Source organism: Triticum urartu, chromosome 6, assembly GCF_003073215.2.
Source record: "Triticum urartu cultivar G1812 chromosome 6, Tu2.1, whole genome shotgun sequence".
Lineage (NCBI taxonomy): Eukaryota > Viridiplantae > Streptophyta > Magnoliopsida > Poales > Poaceae > Triticum > Triticum urartu.
In genome coordinates, this window is record NC_053027.1 from 404,437,578 (window position 1) to 404,455,907 (window position 18,330).

Genomic DNA, 18,330 nt, shown 5'->3' on the forward strand with positions numbered 1-18,330 from the left:
GAGGCGCACGGCCCACCTTTGGCTGCCCCTCTCTCTCTCCACTAAGGCCCATATGGCCCATTACTTCTCCCGGGGGGGTTCCGGTAACCCTCCGGCTCTCCGGTTTTCTCCGAAATCACCCGGAACACTTCCGGTGTCCGAATATAGCCGTCCAATATATCAATCTTTATGTCTTGACCATTTTGAGACTCCTCGTCATGTCCGTGATCACATCCAGGACTCTGAACTAACTTCGGTACATCAAAACTCATAAACTCATAATATAACTATCATCGAAACCTTAAGCGTGCGGACCCTACGGGTTCGAGAACAATGTAGACATGACCGAGACACGTCTTCGGTCGATAACCAATAGCGGAACCAGGATGCTCATATTGGCTCCTACATATTCTATGAAGATCTTTATCGGTCAGACCGCATAACAACATACGTTGTTCCCTTTGTCATCGGTATGTTACTTGCCCGAGATTTGATCGTCGGTATCTCAATACCTAGTTCAATCTCGTTACCGACAAGTCTCTTTACTCGTTCCGTAATACATCATCTCGCAATTAACTCATTAGTTGCAATGCTTGCAAGGCTTCAGTGATGTGCATTATCGAGAGGGCCCAGAGATACCTCTCCGACAATCGGAGTGACAAATCCTAATCTCGAAATACGCCAACCCAACATGTACCTTTGGAGACACCTGTAGAGCACCTTTATAATCACCCATTTACGTTGTGACGTTTGGTAGCACACAAAGTGTTCCTCCGGCAAACGGGAGTTGCATAATCTCATAGTCATAGGAACATGTATAAGTCATGAAGAAAGCAATAGCAACATACTAAACGATCGGGTGCTAAGCTAATGGAATGGGTCATGTCAATTAGATCATTCAACTAATGATGTGATCCCGTTAATCAAATGACAACTCTTTGTCCATGGTTAGGAAACATAACCATCTTTGATTAACGAGCTAGTCAAGTAGAGGCATACTAGTGACACTCTGTTTGTTTATGTATTCACACATGTATTATGTTTCCGGTTAATACAATTCTAGCATGAATAATAAACTTTTATCATGATATAAGGAAATAAATAATAACTTTATTATTGCCTCTAGGGCATATTTCTTCATGATGCTCAACCGAGTACGATGCATGTCCGGTTTAAAGATTCATGGCATGGCAAAGTGCAACAAACAATGCTACAAATTAAGTGGAGCTCAATATGCAACGAGTTGCATATTGAAGAAACACCACATGCATTTATTTAGTTCTCTCCCGATTATGTACCCAACAATATTAAATGTTATTCAACATGGCAAGGGGTGAAGCATAAATAAACTATCTATTTAGGCAAGTTTAAATGAGGCTGGAAATAAAAAACAACAATTCCGGAAAATCCTCATGTTCATATTTCGAATTTGCTACTGTTCTGCCCTAAACACAATTTTAATGTTGTTAAATAGCCAAATAAAATGTACCAAGTTAAACTAGGCATTTTTCTACCCCATTTACATATAAAGAACATTTAAATCCGAGCTACGGTTATTTAGTTATGAATTAAATCATTTTAACATACTAATTATGTAAATTAATCCAAACAGCACATTTAAACATTTTAAACATGGATGAAAATTGCATATTATGAAACTAGAAGGAATTTAAGCATTTTACATATTTGAAGTTTTTACATATGATGCACTGTTTGTGAGATATTATATGCATGATGTGGAGGGTTTTTCTGTAAAACAGCAATCTCTGGAAAACTAGCAAAATCGTAGAACAGGAAAAAAACATGACACGGGCCAAATCTAGTGCATGATGGGCCAACAGAGAGGAGGGGCTGGGCGTCTTCTCACATCAGGCCAACAGGCCGGCTGGGGGATGTAGAGGCGCTGGGCCTTGGCGTGCTGGATGCGATCCAGGCGCGGGTCAACGCGCGGTGGTAGCGTGCGCTTGTTCTCTGCTCGGAGGAGGACGAGGCAGAAGGCAGGGGGCGATGCAGGGGAAGCAGAGCATGGCGGCGACCTCCGGCGACGAGTGGATGGACGAGGGGGGCGGATCCGGTGCGAAGGAGGTCGAGGAAGGCCGAGGCGAGGCGCTGGCATTCTCCTTTGCTCGATGCAAAGCAAGCAGAGGCCGGCGGAACAAACTCCAGGCGCAGGGGAGGAGCAGGGAAGACAGGAGGCGACGCGATGCAGAGGACGCAGGGGAGGCAGTGGCTGGTCGAGGGACTTGCGGAAGAGTAATAGCGGCGGTGCAGGGCGCGGTCAAGGCAAGCAGCGCTCACGTTCTGAAACTGACGAAACGGGCGGCGACAGCTTCGTTCGTCTGATCGAAGCGGAAACGAGGCCCTGCGGCGGGAGGCGGGCACGTGCAGCGGACGGCGGGAACGGGGCCGCGGCTAACCGGGATGGAGGCTCTGGGACGGCACGGGGCGACCCGGTGGTGGACATCCATGGCCGGCGGCGCCATGGTTGGAGGTGACGGCGCTGCTGGATGGCTCGGGCTCCTGGCGCCTTGGTCGTCAGGGTCCTGCGAGAGAGAGAGATGTGAGGTCAGGAGAAAGAAGGAAGAGAAGGAGGGACCGAGGGAGAGGGCGCGGGGTCGGCCTGGGGCTGCTGCTACGGCCGGCTCGAGGAGAGCTGCTGGTCTCAGGCGCGTGAGGGGGGAGGAGCTCGAGTGCGACGGTCCTGGTGACGCGGTCGCCGGCGACGGTGGAGGCGCTGCTCGGGGACGAACGAGCAGCGGAGGGGAAAACGAGGAGGAGAGGAGTCTGGCTGTGGTTGGTGGATCGGGAGGGGATGGATCCCAAGGAAGAGGATCGGTGGTGGCTGGTTGGCTCGGTGAAGAAAACGAGGGACTTGGTCGAAGAGGATTTGGATCGGGAGGAGATCCCGAGGTGGGAGGTGGAGTGGCGGCGACAAGGAGGATGGGACAGCTGCCCTAGATTTTAGGGTTGGTCTAGTTTATATAGCAAGCGGATTTTGGGTAAGGGCATTTGGTTTCTCCGATCTTAATCGGACGGTCTCGAATAAATAGGCTAGGGAGTCCAAACAAATAAAACGGTGATGTTTTATAGATGTTTGGTGATGATCCGGACCCAAATGTGATGACTGAACGGGTCGGGTTTGGGATAGTTTCGGAAGCGCACGCGAGGGGTCTATGCACTGTGGAGAAAGATTAAGCGGCCAGACGAGAGGGACTCAAAAAACCCAGTTGGTCTCGGAACGGTCAACGAAGACAAGGGATTTGATGAGCTCAGAAAAGAGAGAGAAGAGAGCGGTCCGGTTGATCTGAGAGAAGGTCAATCGAGAAACTGAAGAAGCGGCAACTACGAGCGGATGCAAGTTTTATGAAAACATGAGAATTCAATGCTCATGATGACATGGTGAATGCAACAATCAAATAAAACACACGACAACAACAAAAAACAAGGAAGGCATCTGGAGCGTCGGTCTTGGGGCGTTACAGTGTGAAGCGGAGTACATAGCTACTTCGGAAGCAGCAAATGAAGGAGTCTGGGTGAAGGAGTTCATATCCGATCTAGGTGTCATACCTAGTGCACCGGGTCCAATGAAATTTTTGTGTGACAATACTGGTGCAATTGCCTTGGCAAAGGAATCCAGATTTCACAAGAGAACCAAGCACATCAAGAGACGCTTCAATTCCTTCCACGATCAAGTCAAGGAGGGAGACATAGAGATTTGCAAAATACATACGGATCTGAATGTTGCAGACCCGTTGACTAAGCCTCTCTCACGAGCAAAACATGATCAGCACCAAGACTCCATGGGTGTTAGAATCATTACTATGTAATCTAGATTGTTGACTCTAGTGCAAGTGGGAGACTGAAGGAAATATGCCCTAGAGGCAATAATAAAGTTGTTATTTATATTTCCTTATATCATGATAAATGTTTATTATTCATGCTAGAATTGTATTAACCGGAAACTTAGTACATGTGTGAATACATAGACAAACAGAGTGTCCCTAGTATGACTCTACTAGACTAGCTCGTTAATCAAAGATGGTTAAGTTTCCTGACCATAGACATGTGTTGTCATTTGATGAATGGGATCACATCATTAGAGAATGATGTGATGGACAAGACCCATCCGTTAGTTTTATTGCTATTGCTTTCATCATGACTTATACATGTTCCTTTGACTGTGAGATTATGCAACTCCCGAATACCGGAGGAACACCTTGTGTGCTATCAAACGTCACAACGTAACTGGGTGATTATAAAGATGCTCTACAGGTGTCTCTGATGGTGTTTGTTGAGTTGGCATAGACCGAGATTAGGATTTGTCGCTCCGTGTATCGGAGATATATCTCTGGGCCCTCTCGGTAATGTTCATCACTATAAGCCTTGCAAGCAATGTAACTAATGAGTTAGTTACGGGATGATGCATTACGGAACGAGTAAAGAGACTTGCCGGTAACGAGACTGAACTAGGTATGATGATACCGATGATCAAATCTCTGGCAAGTAACATACCGATGACAAAGGGAACAACGTACGTTGTTATGCGGTTTGACCGATAAAGATCTTCATAGAATATGTAGGAGCCAATATGAGCATCCAGGTTCCGCTATTGGTTATTGACCGGAGATGTGTCTCGGTCATGTCTACATAGTTCTCAAACTCGTAGGGTCCGCACGCTTAATGTTTGATGACAATTTGTATTATGAGTTATGTGATTTGATGTACCGAAGTTTGTTCAGAGTCCCGGATGAGATCACGGACATGACGAGGAGTCTCGAAATGGTCGAGACATAAAGATTCATATATTGGAAGGTTACATTCGGACACCGAAATGGTTCCGGTCGTTTCGGATAAGTTTCGGAGTACCGGGGGTTACCGCCCCCCCGGGAAGTTATTGGGCCTCATGGGCCTAGTGGTGGAAGAGAGGAGGCCGGCCAGGGAGTGGCGCGCACTCCCTAGCCCAAACCGAATTGGACTACGGTTGGGGGGGATTTTCTTCTCTCCTCCTCCTTCCCTCCTTCTCCTACTAGGAATAGGAAAGAGGGCGGGGTCCTACTTGGACTAGGGAGTCCTAGTAGGATTCCACATACCTGGTGCGCCCCCCTTGGGCCGGCCAGCTCTTCCCTCCCCTCCTTTATATACGTGGCCAGGGGCACCCCAATAACATATCAAAGTTTCTCTTAGCCATGTGTGGTGCCCCCCTCCACAGTCACACACCTCAGTCATATCGTCATAGTGCTTTGGCGAAGCTCTGCGCCGGTAACTTCATCATCACCGTCACCACGCCGTCGTGCTGACGGAACTCTCCCTCAACCTCAACTGGATCAAGAGTTCGAGGGACACCATCGAGCTGAACGTGTGCTGATCGCGGAGGTGACGTACGTTCGGTACTTGGATCGGTTGGATCGCGAAGAAGTTCGACTACATCAACCGCGTTACTAAACGCTTCTGCTTTCGGTCTACGAGGGTATGTGGACACACTCTCCCCGCTCGTTGCTATGCTTCTCCTAGATAGATCTTGCGGTGATCATAGGATTTTTTTTTTGAATTACTACGTTCCCCAACAGTTTATCTTGCTTAGCATAAGTTGTTGGTGCACACAAGCGAGCCTAGTTGTTGTAGGTTTTGTGCTTGACAAATTAACCGCTAGGTTTATTCTGCATTTGTTCAAGCCTAAAACGTAATTATTTTAAAGCGCCTATTCACCCCCCTCTAGGCGACATCCTCGATCTTTCAGCGTTTCACGATACAGAGCCACCGCCACCTCCTGTTCTTCATCGGGAGGCCAGATCTGGAGCCCGTTCAGGGCTCCAGAGAGAGGAATCTTCGGTCTTCGTCATCATCAACCCTCCTTCATCACCAATTCCATGATGCTCCCCATCGGGACTGGGTAATTGCTTCATAGGCTTGCTGGTCGGTGAGGAGTTGGATGAGATTCATCATGTAATCGAGTTAGTTTTGTTAGGGCTTGATCCCTAGCATCCACTTTGTTCTGAGATTGATGTTGTTGTGACTTTGCTATGCTTAATGCTTATCACTAGGGCCCGAGTACCATGATTTCAGATATGAAATGTTTATGTTTTCACCATTTTATCTATGTTCTTGATCCAATCTTGCTAGTCATATGCACCTGCTATGTGTTATGATCCGTAAACCCCAATGTGACAGTAATTGGGATACTTTCCAGTGATGGGCGTAGTTTGAGGAGTTCATGTATTCATTATGTGTTAATACTTTGTTTCGGTTCTTTATTAAAAGGAGGCCTTAATATCCCTTAGTTTCCTTAAGGACCCCGCTGCCACGGGAGGGTAGGACAAAATATGTCATGCAAGTTCTTTTCCATAGGCATGTATGACTATTTACGGAATACATGCCTATATTATATTTATGAACTGGAGCTAGTTCTGTGTAGCCCTAGGTTATGACTGTTATATGATGAATACCATCCAACGAATTCAGTGATCCAGTGCCTACGAGTTTTTCCACAGATTGTTCTTACTAAGTTACTACTATTGCTGCTACTATTACAATTGCTACAAAATTACTGCTACTACTATTACCGTCACTACTGCTATCATAACTATCGTACTATTGTGCTACTAATCACTCTGCTGCAGATATTTTATCTCCAGGTGTGGTTGAATTGACAACTCAACTGCTAATACTTGCAAATATTCTTTGGATCCCCTTGTGTCGAGTCTATAAATTTGGGTTGAATTCATTAGTTCTGAAAACTATTGCGATCCCCTATACTTGTGGGTTATCAGTCTAACTACAATAAAATAAGATCGCATGACAACTTTCACCCCATCCGAGAACATTTTTATCCCACTTAGAAAATAATATTTCGGAGGTGCCGCAGGCGTGTGCGAGTGTGGTTGGTCTCAAAAAAGACAACGAAAAGGACAGGAAGAACCGACAACTACGAACGGATGCAAGTTTTGAAAAGAATGATGGCACGAAGTGCCGATGCAATGCAAATGATGCGACGATGAATGCAACAAACAAATGAATCACACGACAACAATGAAAATAAGTAAAAGGCATCTGGAGCATCGGTTCTGGGGTGTCACATGGAGCTATTATGTATCACTTTAGGTTGTGACTGTTACATGATGATGAATGTCATCCATACTCAATATCTATCGATGATCCAATGCGTACGTTTTTTCTCATATTGTCTTTGCTAAGTTACTACTATCGTTGCTGTTACAAATTTGCTATTGTTACTATTGTTACCGCTACTATCAAATATTGTGCTACTAAATACTTTGCTGCAGAGAGTTACTTTTCCAGGTGTGGTTGCATTGACAAGTCAACTGCTAAGACTCATAAGTATTATTTGGCTCCCCTTGCGTCGAATCAATAAATTGGGCGAAATACTACCCGCGGAGACTGTCTCGATCCCCTATACTTGTCGGTTATCACACCCATGCTTGGGATGATGGCGAGCGGTTCTGCAATCCATGGGCGGCGATGCTAAGTCCACAGTTGATGGTGCTACGCTCGTCGGTCAGTGGTGCTACGAGTGGCGGCGAGTGGTGAATGTGGTATGCAATTAATTGTTCGACGCCCATGCTACATCCATGGTTGACGGGTGCTGGAGCTGGACGACCACGATGCTGGAACCTATTGGCGGTGATGCTACTTGCTGGAACCAGCCGGCCTCGACGACAACCACATGCATGAACCAATTGGTTAGTGTGTTGTCTGTTGTAACCAGAAGACCGCGATGGCGATCCCGTACTATAACCTGTCGATCGCGATGCTAAACCGACTGTTGGTGCAAGGCGTACTAGGGGTATGAGACATGGGAGAGGTTGTCCGCGAGGGGATGAGAAGATGGACACTCTGATAATCAAACAGAGTGAATCGTGCGACTAGCGAGGTGATCGATCTCATGTGGGATCCTTCCACCAACGCCTAGCGCTGATCTTTTTAGTTTCTCTATGTAACCGTTTAAGCTGATGTATAGTTTTCTCTCTATTTAGGGCTTTTCTGGAATTAAACTATAGAAGAAAATTCAAAACTAATTAATTTCAATGAAAATACGAAAAAGCCAGGAGGTCAAATTTGAAATTTTGGTTTGTGACAAAGGATTTGACAAATGCTATTCCTGCTATTCAAAGAGTTGTTAACAAAAATGGCAGAATTAATGAATTGAGCGTGGGTTCTTTGTTGTGAAACTAGCGTACCAGGGTTCAAGTCATAAACTTGACAATGATGTTCGTATTTTTCTAAATTTATTTTATGCTTTTTGATGATGTTTGTTAAATGAGATGAGACATCTCGTCGACTAATATCTCTGGTGACTTCGATAATCTTAATATGTGATGCCGGCTCGGTATCTTGAAGGTGCTCATATGGTTAGGATGTGCATGCGTGTGTTTTTAGAGGTGAATGTATGTTCGTGCATCTACAATTCTACTGTGTTTTTTCAGAGTACGCCTAGGCGTACCATAGCTTTATAGAAGGCAAAAGTTTGATTACAAGAACACCGCCACTCGTTGCGAACAACGAGTGTAGCACAACACTACACCCTGGCAAGTCTGAAGACATCCACCACACGACCAGACAAAATTACAAAGCAAAAGAGCTTGTCCTAAACACATGGTCTCGACCAACGCCGGACACCTCCAAGACCACCAGCTCCTAAGAAACTTTTCTTGTCGACGCACCATCCATTCTGAATGCCTAAGAGGAGGTGACAAGTGAATGACATGACTTGATCAGATCCGAGAAAGACACCGTCTTGGACGCACTGGCGATGGCCGTACATAGCGTTGCCAAGATCAAGAAAGGACCACGACGAACACAGGAGGAGAGCAACGAGGAACCCAGTCGTGCCTCCAAACACAATGCTCTCAACAGAGGAGTGACATTGAGGACACCGGCATCATGCCGATCCAATCAAATTTAGGCTTCCGTCCGGAAACAACCATGAACTCAAACATGGCGAGAAGAATGTCGAATCCACCTCGGTGACGCCTTCAAGGAGGGGTGTGACACTTCGAGAAACATGTGCGCCATCGCCGCCGGCCCGGCCAAAGCTAAGCAAGATTTTTCATCCGAGGATTGTACATCTCCATACCACGAAAGAGTTGGCAAGCACCGTCCATGAGGTCTCACACTGCCACCACCGCAGCTCCACACCATCGTAGCCGCCAGACCGCACGGCTGAGAGTAACGCGGCCCAACCAACATCTCCAAGTTTTTACTGTCTTAATTGAAAAAAAAGGGCAGAATTCCTGCCGGTTTATACGGTCAAAAAGAAAATGGCTGAAAAAAAAAAGAAAATGGCTGCGTGTATAGGTTCAAAAAAAAATATTTCCTCCGTTTCATAATATAAAAATATTTTTGACACTACACTATGGCAAAAACGTTTGGAGGGAGGGAGTAGAAAACACACGTTCGAGAAGCACCGATCCCTCTCTACTAAACCTAATCTACTCAGTAAAATCCACACACGGACGCAAACCTCGACCGGCGATGCGGACTCGCTCCTCCTCGACATCCTCACCTCCGGCGATGCGGACTCGCTCCTCCTCGACATCCTCTCTTCCGGCGGCGAAGCGGGCGCGCTCCTCCTCTCCTCTGGCGGTGAAGCGGCGACGCGAGCGCGCTCCTCCTCAACATTCTCTTCCGTCGAGATTCCCACCCGCTCCAGGTCAGCTACTCGCCTCTCAGTCGCACCTACTCTGCAGGGGAAACTTTTAGTAGCTACTAATTGGGATGCAAAGGAAACCCTAGATTTGTAGCAGCACATACCTGACGTGAGGCGCGCGTTTTTGGGTCCGAACCAACAGATCCGGACACGGGGTAAGGTTTCGTAGGCTTGGTTGGAGAGGGAGTCCTAGGGTAATGTTTGGCTTGAGCCCCAACTAGCCATACAATTTTTTTGGTATCACCGATGCATGAGTATGACAAAAAATTCGGTAAGTTATTAGTGTTTGGATCGTAGCCCATTCCAAGTCCAAAATTTTAGCAAAAAATATACCCATGTTTGGTTTACCACCAACTGACTTGATGCAGCGAAGTGCCTTGGTGCAAGCGCTTGCTAATCGGGTGAGGGCCGACTTGCTTAATTAAAGCCAAAAGAATCTGAACACACCCCTAGAGCAGCGGTTTGCGAGTACGTTGGCGTGGGTTACTTGTGTTCTGGCGGCGGCACGAAACATGGGGAACACGAACATCTCCCACGCAGTTGAGATTCGACGTTGCGCCCACCGCCTCTCAATCTGCTACCCCCTTTATGCTCCCCTCAGCTTTCTTTCACTTGCTCCCTGGCGCACCGCTGGTCCTTTCTGGTAGTAACACGTTCGGCCCCTGCATCGGCGGTTGTACGTTCCTGGCCACTGCGCACACCCCTGGGCTCCCACTGCGGCTGCGCCCATGGAAAATTTATCTCAACTGGAACATTCTGGCGAATGGGATGCAACCTTACTTGGTTAGAACATTTGGACAACTAGGTGATACCCTACTGATCAATTATTCTCGATTTAAGCCATAGTATAACTAATTTTAAGTTTTTTTAGGGGAACTAATTTTAGGTAGAAGATGTAGTTTGCAGGTACTCGCATGCACTGCTTGATGATGTCCTTCATGCTGTTAAAAAAATGAAAATTATTAGTATGGTTGTACTTGTGTAATCAGGTTAGCTGAGAGAAACAGACTTTTAGCTAATTTTAATTGGATGAGAGAACTGATGGTACCTATATATTTATTGTGATTATCCTCTCGACCTTGTTACGTGTTCAAAGTCACATCGTTGCTTTATGCCATCCGACAACCTGAGATGAAGTTCTCCAGCTGGAAGATCTACCTCTTTTCCACTATTGCATGTAAATATTGCATTCTTGAGAAATTCAACGTTAAATATGTAAGTGTTATCAGTTTGTACCTCTCTCTGTTGGTGGTTTCAGCTTCTTTGTATTAATTGCTCCTTTTAGCTAAAGAGTACCTGCGAACAAAAAACATGATATGAATTCATGTTCGATTGATATGAACTAATCAATCTATACAGAGAGTTTTAAAGGTATTACCTATTTTGTTTTTTCTCGGTATCAATAGTTGCGGGTTGGCAAGAGGCGAGTGTAACATTGTTCAATTCCTCTAGTGTTTTGATCATTGAACTGCAGCAAAAGTTTGGTCAGAGGTGTTTAGATAGAGCCTTTAACTTCTATGTTCTGGTTGATGGCAAACCTCTGGATACTAATTGTTGAAGATGGATGGGTAATCAGTTCCTTGCTTTGACATGGCTTGAAGTATTTCATGGCTCATGTCAGTTTTTCTATAGGAAATTATGGTTGAAATTACGTTCAAGAAGATACTTTTTAAAGGAATAGAAACTGTCTACCTTTGTAGAGAGTGACATTTGTTCATTGTCGACTGACAAGCTTTTCTTTATGAAATAACTTGCGGGGAACCTAGATACTGAATTAATCTTCATTCTAGTAAGTACAGCATCGACTCTCATATGGAAGGGTCCCTATCATGATGATCATACTCTAGCAAGCGCCAACAACCTCATTTGGCGTAATATAGCAACAGTCTAGATGATTATCTATTTGATTGATCATTTCACTTGATGAATCATATGGCCCAGCATTAGACGACATTGAAGATCTCGCACAATTAAATCCTTGGGTCACATACTTGAAAAGAATCTGTACATACCATTATGATTAACCTTCTCCGTATTTTGACCTTGATATTTAACGACCAAGTAGAGACTGTGTACCAATGCGAGTAGCAAGAGACGTGTGAAGCAATGAAGCCAATCCGAGCATCAAGAGACCTATGAAGCAAATGGTCAAGCACCTTTCGATCTTTACCAAATTCTGGGAAATTAAAAAAACCTAAGTTTGGGGATACGAAAATCACGGGTGGCTGAAATAGGGAGCATGCAGTATAGTATATTGGAGAAACATGATGATATCTTTTCTACTACGTCTATCCTAAATGATAAGAAACAGATCAATTTTCTATAGAGTAAAAGTGATTTGCTAATCTGAATTGCAACAACCCGATGAAAGTCTCTATGACACTCTTCAATGGCATGGAAAAAGGAGCCAATAACCTTACCTGTGAGTTCTTTCTGATCACACTGCCCTTGTCAGATTTTAGAGTTTAAACTCTAGCATCAACCTATTATTCCTATTAGAAATGGATATAATCAATTGTAGAATAAACACACACATCAGAATATAATATGGGAACCAAGGCTCTTGAGATTTTTTCTCAGATGAGCAAAGTTGTAACAAGAAGAAATAGGAAGTACCATGAAACTTAAAAGCCTAATATTCCATATTAGCATTGTATGTTTTTGCAGATGAAAGTGATAGTTAAGAACAATCTGGACAAATGCGATTAGCAAAAGACCTGTGTAACAACGGAATCAATTGGAGCAGCAGCAGTCCTATGAAGCAAATCGTCGAGCACCTTTCGATCCGAATTGCAATCTGAGAAATTCATAAAAATAAGCTCAGGGATAGGAAAAATCAGTGTGGCTAAAATTAGGGAGAGTACAACTTCTAGAGTGGAGGCCGGTTCATGGATGAGGACGCGAGCATGTGTGTGTGCTGGATGATGATGATGGCAGCATAAACTGGTTGTTAAACGCAAATGCACCAGCAGCTTTTCCGCATTTGTAGGGTAATGGAGGGCGATCTATGAGGGGTGATAAATGCTGCGGTGCCTCGGCCGTTTCATGGGCATTTGCGGCCAGGAGAGCATACGTCGTGGAGGCGGAAGGGGCGGCGGCAATAGGGTGGTAGCAGGAAAGTCTACCAATAAGCGAGTTAATGTGCACCTATGGTTGGGGAGCGTCGGACGTGGCGGTGGCGGGCTCGAGAATGCATCGGCTGCGACGGAGGTGGCCGGGAGAGTGTCTGCTGCGGTGGGGGCTGGCCGGGGGACAACATAGCTGGGGTGGGGGGGGGGGCGCTCTATGGGCTGCGGTGGCTGGCTGGTGAGCATTGGCAAGCGATAAGGCAAGCCATGGGAAGATCAGGACGCAATGCGGAAGATGAGCACGGCCTATTGATTCTATTCCCGTGGTCTCCCACCAAACAATAAGAGTACAGCCCACCTAATGTATAGGTACCAATGTACAGTCCACGTACAATAACCTGCTTGGACTGGCTAGTTGGAGCCTGTGAAGCGCTGCCGCAGCAAATCAAGCGGGATGGTGCGGGGCAGGGAGCAGACAATGCGAGGAAAAGAATAGGGGTGACGTGGACGCACGAGAGCGCAGAGAATTTAGGTACTGGGGGGGGGGGGTTCCTATTTAGATATAGTAGATATCTAAGGGTGAAGGTCTGACCGCCGAGATCTGGGGAGGATCGGGTGGTGTGAGGTACCGACGGTAGCATCTGAGTGGAGAGCACAGCCAGCGGATGTGCAGAAGCATGGGATGAGAGGAGGAGAGGAGCGATGATGGACGGGGTTGCCCCGCTCCCACAGAAGCACAAGGTGGAAGATGACCTGTAAAACAGGTCTTTTTTTGGGTACGATGGGCCGCCAATCTTAGTGTGCTGCACTGGGGTTGGTCGAACTCGGTATTCATAGTAGCCCAGGCGATGTATAAGAGCCCCTTTGGCAAGGGCTGGCATCATTTTTGATATTTGAATTCTTTACTTCTTTTCTTGATAATCATGCTTGCTTAAGTTTGCTTTACTTCTTTTTTGCAGCTGCCATCCATGGGGATAGTGGACTGATGCTGATTCTGTTTTAGACGCCCTCAGGCTTTGCAATTTTCACATTTTGTGGGTTACTTATTAACCGACCAAATGCTGTGGAGGTGTACTATATGTTCTTCCTTCCTTGGTTACGGATGTGCTTGCTTTCTCTTGTTGTCTATGTCAATTACCTAATTTTCTGTTTTATCCTTGTCTCTTCCAGGAAATATGGGTTAACTTTAGTGATAGTCGGAAGGCAAAACGTGTTAGTGCCCACTTCTTTCGTTTGATTCCCTGCTTCTGATTGTTATTTTCTTATGTTGTTCGCCGCCAAATTAATCCTACTAGTTATCTTGCACCATTCATGATTGCCTCATTATTTATTTATTTTGTGTTGAGGGAGGAACATTATTGTTCATTACTACTTCTTAAATAATTGAGAGGCTAACACAACTTTCATCCATAATTCTAAATGTACCCTTGATGCAAATGCATGCACGTCCAAAACTACTTCTGCTAAATTAAGTATCATGTCATCGGTGTAACAGGACTTCTAACAAATCAGTTACTCCCTCCGTTCCTAAATGTAAGACCTTTTAGGATTCCACTACAGACTACATACGGAGCAAAATGAGTGAATCTACGCTCTAAAGTGCGTCTATATACATCCGTATGTAGTTCATAGTGGAATCTCTAAAAGGTCTTATACTTAGGAACTGAGGATCGGAGGGAGTACTTGATGTGCTGCTACTACTGAAGAGCAGCACTGTGGTCTGTTGCAAAACTACATCTCATTACCTTGCTTTATGAACTTATATAATCTGAATTACACTAGTATTTGATGAAGGTTCTATCGTGACGGTTAAGATATATCTACTGAATCAGCATCCTCTCCTGATTGAGAGACATGACATGATAATTCATTAATCGATTCTTTTTGCCACTGAACATGGTCATCCTTGTTTATATCTTTGTCAGGCTGTTTTGCTGGAAGAGTTTCAAACTTTTGAGGACAAGTCCAGCGCCATTAATGAAAGTACTGGTGTCAGCAAAAGGCTTATTAAGATGATCATGAACTGTCGCTTCCCTGATCAGAAAATGGCTGTTGGAAAGCCTGAATATAAAAAAATTATTGAAGAGAGACTGGTGAGTATTAAGTTCCTGGTTTATCTATATTTTGAACTACTTTCATCATCATTTTTGCTGTGATTTCTTCCAGAAAATAGACTGCCTGTATAATACAGCTGTAATGGAGGTAATGTGGGGCGTACAGCATTGCATGCGAAGTTTGGTGCCTGAGGAGAAATCACAGCTGGCTGAAGCTGACCGTCTCCCGCTGAGTCTAGGACTGCAATATGTACTGAGTCATTATGGCTGTGATGTCGAATCAGATATGGTGAGTTAACTAGTTACCATGCTTTTTATTTTATAGCTCCCTGTCATTTGGTATTGCACTGTATGATAGCTTGTGTTATGTGCAACTTCTATAGAAAATATAGTTGCATCTTTGCTTTAGTGATAAAGCAATCTTCTTTGTGTCCAGGTCAGTGAGCAAATCGTTGCCACGGCTTCTGCCTTGTTTCAGTGTGATTCTGTTGAGAAGAAGTATTCTAGAGCCTTGCGCAATGCAGGTGATCTCATTAAGGATGTATGTGGCATCAACTGTGAGGGTTGGACGTTACTGAAAATTGCAAAAGCTCTGAAGATGATATGGTGGCCTGAATTTGGCGATTCCTGTGAGGTAAACTGTAATACTATTTCGGAAGGAAGCCGATAACTGCCACACGTGTGGCGTGGAGGGCAACCCGCCCGCACGCATCGTGTGGCATGGACGGGAACCGCCCCGCACGACCTCGTCCGCGCGCACAAAAGCGCGCCCGCACGTCCGGTGCGTGGCAACCTCGCCCGCACTGCCTCGTCCGGGCCAGACGAGCCGCTGCCCGTACGACCCAGCCGTTCCCGACCTCTGATCCGTCCCCTTTCTCGTCTGCGCCCTCGCCTCCTGCCTGTTGAACCCCGACCTCCGTCGCCGGCCATCTCTGGTTGCCATGGCAATCAGGGAGGATCTGTAGGGCGCTCCCACCGCAAACCACACCCCTTATCTCCCCCCACCCCATCCCACCCCCAACCCCACTCCAACAACGCCCTCCAGAGACGACCAGCTAAAAGCAGGTGAATCTCCCGATCTCCCTACTGTTTCTCATCCTCCTGGGCAGAAAATTGCAAAATTACCGACGAAGTTGGTAACTAGATCCATCCTACAGGGTTAAAACACTACATACGTTGTGTGACTTCGCAGTTGCCAAGCAGAATACACTAGATCTGCCATGTAGTACGCTAGAGATAACCGTGAGTTCTCAGTAGGTTGATGCTCCTAGTTGGTGAATGAATGGATGTGCAGGAATCCATAAAAAGGGAGAGAGAATTGATAAATTTGGAATAATGGGGGGTGTGAAAATTAATTGCCATTGGTGTATAACGTCAGTTGCCATCTGTCATTGTCGTCAACTGCCACCATGTCAACTTATTGCTTGCCATCCTATTGTAGAGCCTGATGCCATCGAATCAAACGGATAGCTAGCATCAGATTTTAGAAAAGGATAGTGGATGTGCATGTCCTACTAGCCATGATATGTTGGTTGCCAACGCATGAAAATGTGATAGCACTGACGTGTTAACTTTTACATGCAAGCAGTACAATGATAAAAAAAATTTGGATTGTTGATGCCTTCTTGTTCATCCAGGGATTGAGAGCACATCAGAACAGAAGCGAGACACGAAAAAGAATGAATCACGAAGATGGTGCAGATGATTGGGGTTCTCAAAGGCCAGAAACGCCGCCACCTTTCGATGCATCAGAGTACAGTCAGCTCATCTCTGCAGGGCCGTTGCTGCCGCTGCTAGAACAGTATGCAGGCGTAGGTACGATGCGTGCTAAAAAATGAAGAGAAACATTTGCCATCTTCGCGACGATGGACATGACATTCTACTTATGTCGTGCACTATCATTTGTCTTGCAGGTTCTTATGACCAGAACACTCTTAGGGGGGCCCCGTGGCAAGTGCAGTCACAAGGCGCTAACGCTGACAAATGTACGGGCAGCCAACTCCAACTAGCTAGTATGGCTAATCAAGGTAATGAAAAAACGAAAAAAGAGCACATAATGCTGTGGACATAAAAAATGAACATGAAAAAAAGATGGCAAAAGGACTCACGAGTTTTCACGGGTGTAAAATGCAGAGCCTTCGTGCAGCACGTGGAATCGGGCAGCACCCATGTACCTGCCATCGACGTCGTACACAGGTGAGTCCATAAACATAGTGAAGATGCGGATGCTCAGTCAGCACAAGGAGCATAGTTGACAACTACAAAAATTGTCATGACTGGTCTTCTACGGTTGCCATGTATTAAAAACAACATTTGCCATCTCTGCACACCTGCAGTTGCCATGTAGGAAAAGCTGCAGTTGCCATTTCATGACAACTGCAATTGCCATCTAATAACAAACTGTGATTGCCCTACCGATGCAACTTCAGTTGCCATGCAAGCAAAAATGCATTTGCCACATAAGGACAACTGCAGTTGCCGTGCTAGCACGAAATGCGTTTGCCGCGATTTGACCAACCACTACTATGATTGCAGGTTATTACGCTGGCGGTGATCCGGCAAACGTCTCCTGGCAAGCTTCGCAAATTCCTGGTGGATCACGTCATTATGGTGTAACAAACCACACATGATGGTCAAATACAGCACAACAAGGTAGAGGGAAAATATCTGAACCACATAAAACAACGCTACATTTGCTATTTGTAGTTATTTGTAGGCAAAACAATGGTTGCCATGTTTGTTGAACAGTAGGTGCCATGTCTGCACACCTACAGTTGCCATAAAAATGACCATCTACAGACTGACGGCTTGCTGTCTGTAAAAGATGTCATGGAAAATCACTCGAAGATGGTGTGATCCGTTGCGATCCATATGTTATCCAACACAAAATTCTTAATCCCGTACCTGTTTTTCCCTGTTACAGAACCTACAACTACAATGCACAGCGGCGCCGACACATCTACTGCGGGGAGCTCTGAGCGCACGGAAGATGCGTTCCACCAGACAGCAGACAAACATGCCGCAAACAATTTCGAGTCAGAGTCGGGAATGGCAATCATTCCAGCAATGCCGGCAAGTACCCCTTTGAACACAAGCACTGGCAACTCTCAGGTAGATGGGACTGCCGCCCATACTGAAGTGAACGATGAAACTGACGACGACGCGCAAGGGGATGAAGATGGTGGGCAATTAGAGATCGTGGTGCCTCAGCCACCGTACATCGGGTAGAGATTTGAGTCATTCGAAACAACAAAGGAATACTACCAGACATATGCAAAGTTCCATGGGTTTGCGGTCAACACCGAGTACCGTAGGAAAATTAAGAAAACTAACGAGTACAGCAGAGGTGAGATGAGGTGCCACAAGGCACGCAGGAACAAGAATGGGAAAGGCGATGCGCCTGTCGTTCCGGAACGAAAGAGAGGTATCATTCAGAAGACCGAGTGCCCTGTCCGGTGTAAGCTAAACGTAGATGGAGCACAGTGGGTGGTCAATGAGTATTTTGACGAGCACAACCACCAACTGACAAAGAAGTTCGACCTGGTGAAATTTCTGACCGCCCACA

General features: G+C 45.7%; 1 protein-coding gene across 1 annotated transcript; it reads left to right on the plus strand.

Moving 5' to 3' along the window:
• The first annotated feature begins 13,786 nt into the window (after positions 1-13,786).
• LOC125513789 lies at positions 13,787-18,064 on the plus strand. The gene is made up of 9 exons (XM_048678977.1): positions 13,787-13,923; positions 14,637-14,804; positions 14,878-15,054; positions 15,202-15,399; positions 16,403-16,580; positions 16,679-16,792; positions 16,899-16,961; positions 17,301-17,417; positions 17,689-18,064. Exons 2-8 carry the CDS (start codon positions 14,724-14,726, stop codon positions 17,393-17,395), a joined length of 906 nt encoding a protein of 301 aa, XP_048534934.1. The 5' UTR covers positions 13,787-13,923; positions 14,637-14,723; the 3' UTR covers positions 17,396-17,417; positions 17,689-18,064.
• Positions 18,065-18,330: the final 266 nt, after the last annotated feature.

What these genes read in the sequence shown, in the direction of transcription:
- LOC125513789 (XM_048678977.1), top strand. Translation starts at nt 14,724, where the DNA reads ATGATCATGAACTGTCGCTTCCCTGATCAGAAAATGGCTGTTGGAAAG. An exon ending in AGAACAGTATGCAGGCGTAG is followed by an intron (nt 16,581 to 16,678) that starts GTACGATGCGTG and finishes TTTGTCTTGCAG; the next exon opens with GTTCTTATGACCAGAACACT. An exon ending in GCCATCGACGTCGTACACAG is followed by an intron (nt 16,962 to 17,300) that starts GTGAGTCCATAA and finishes CTATGATTGCAG; the next exon opens with GTTATTACGCTGGCGGTGAT.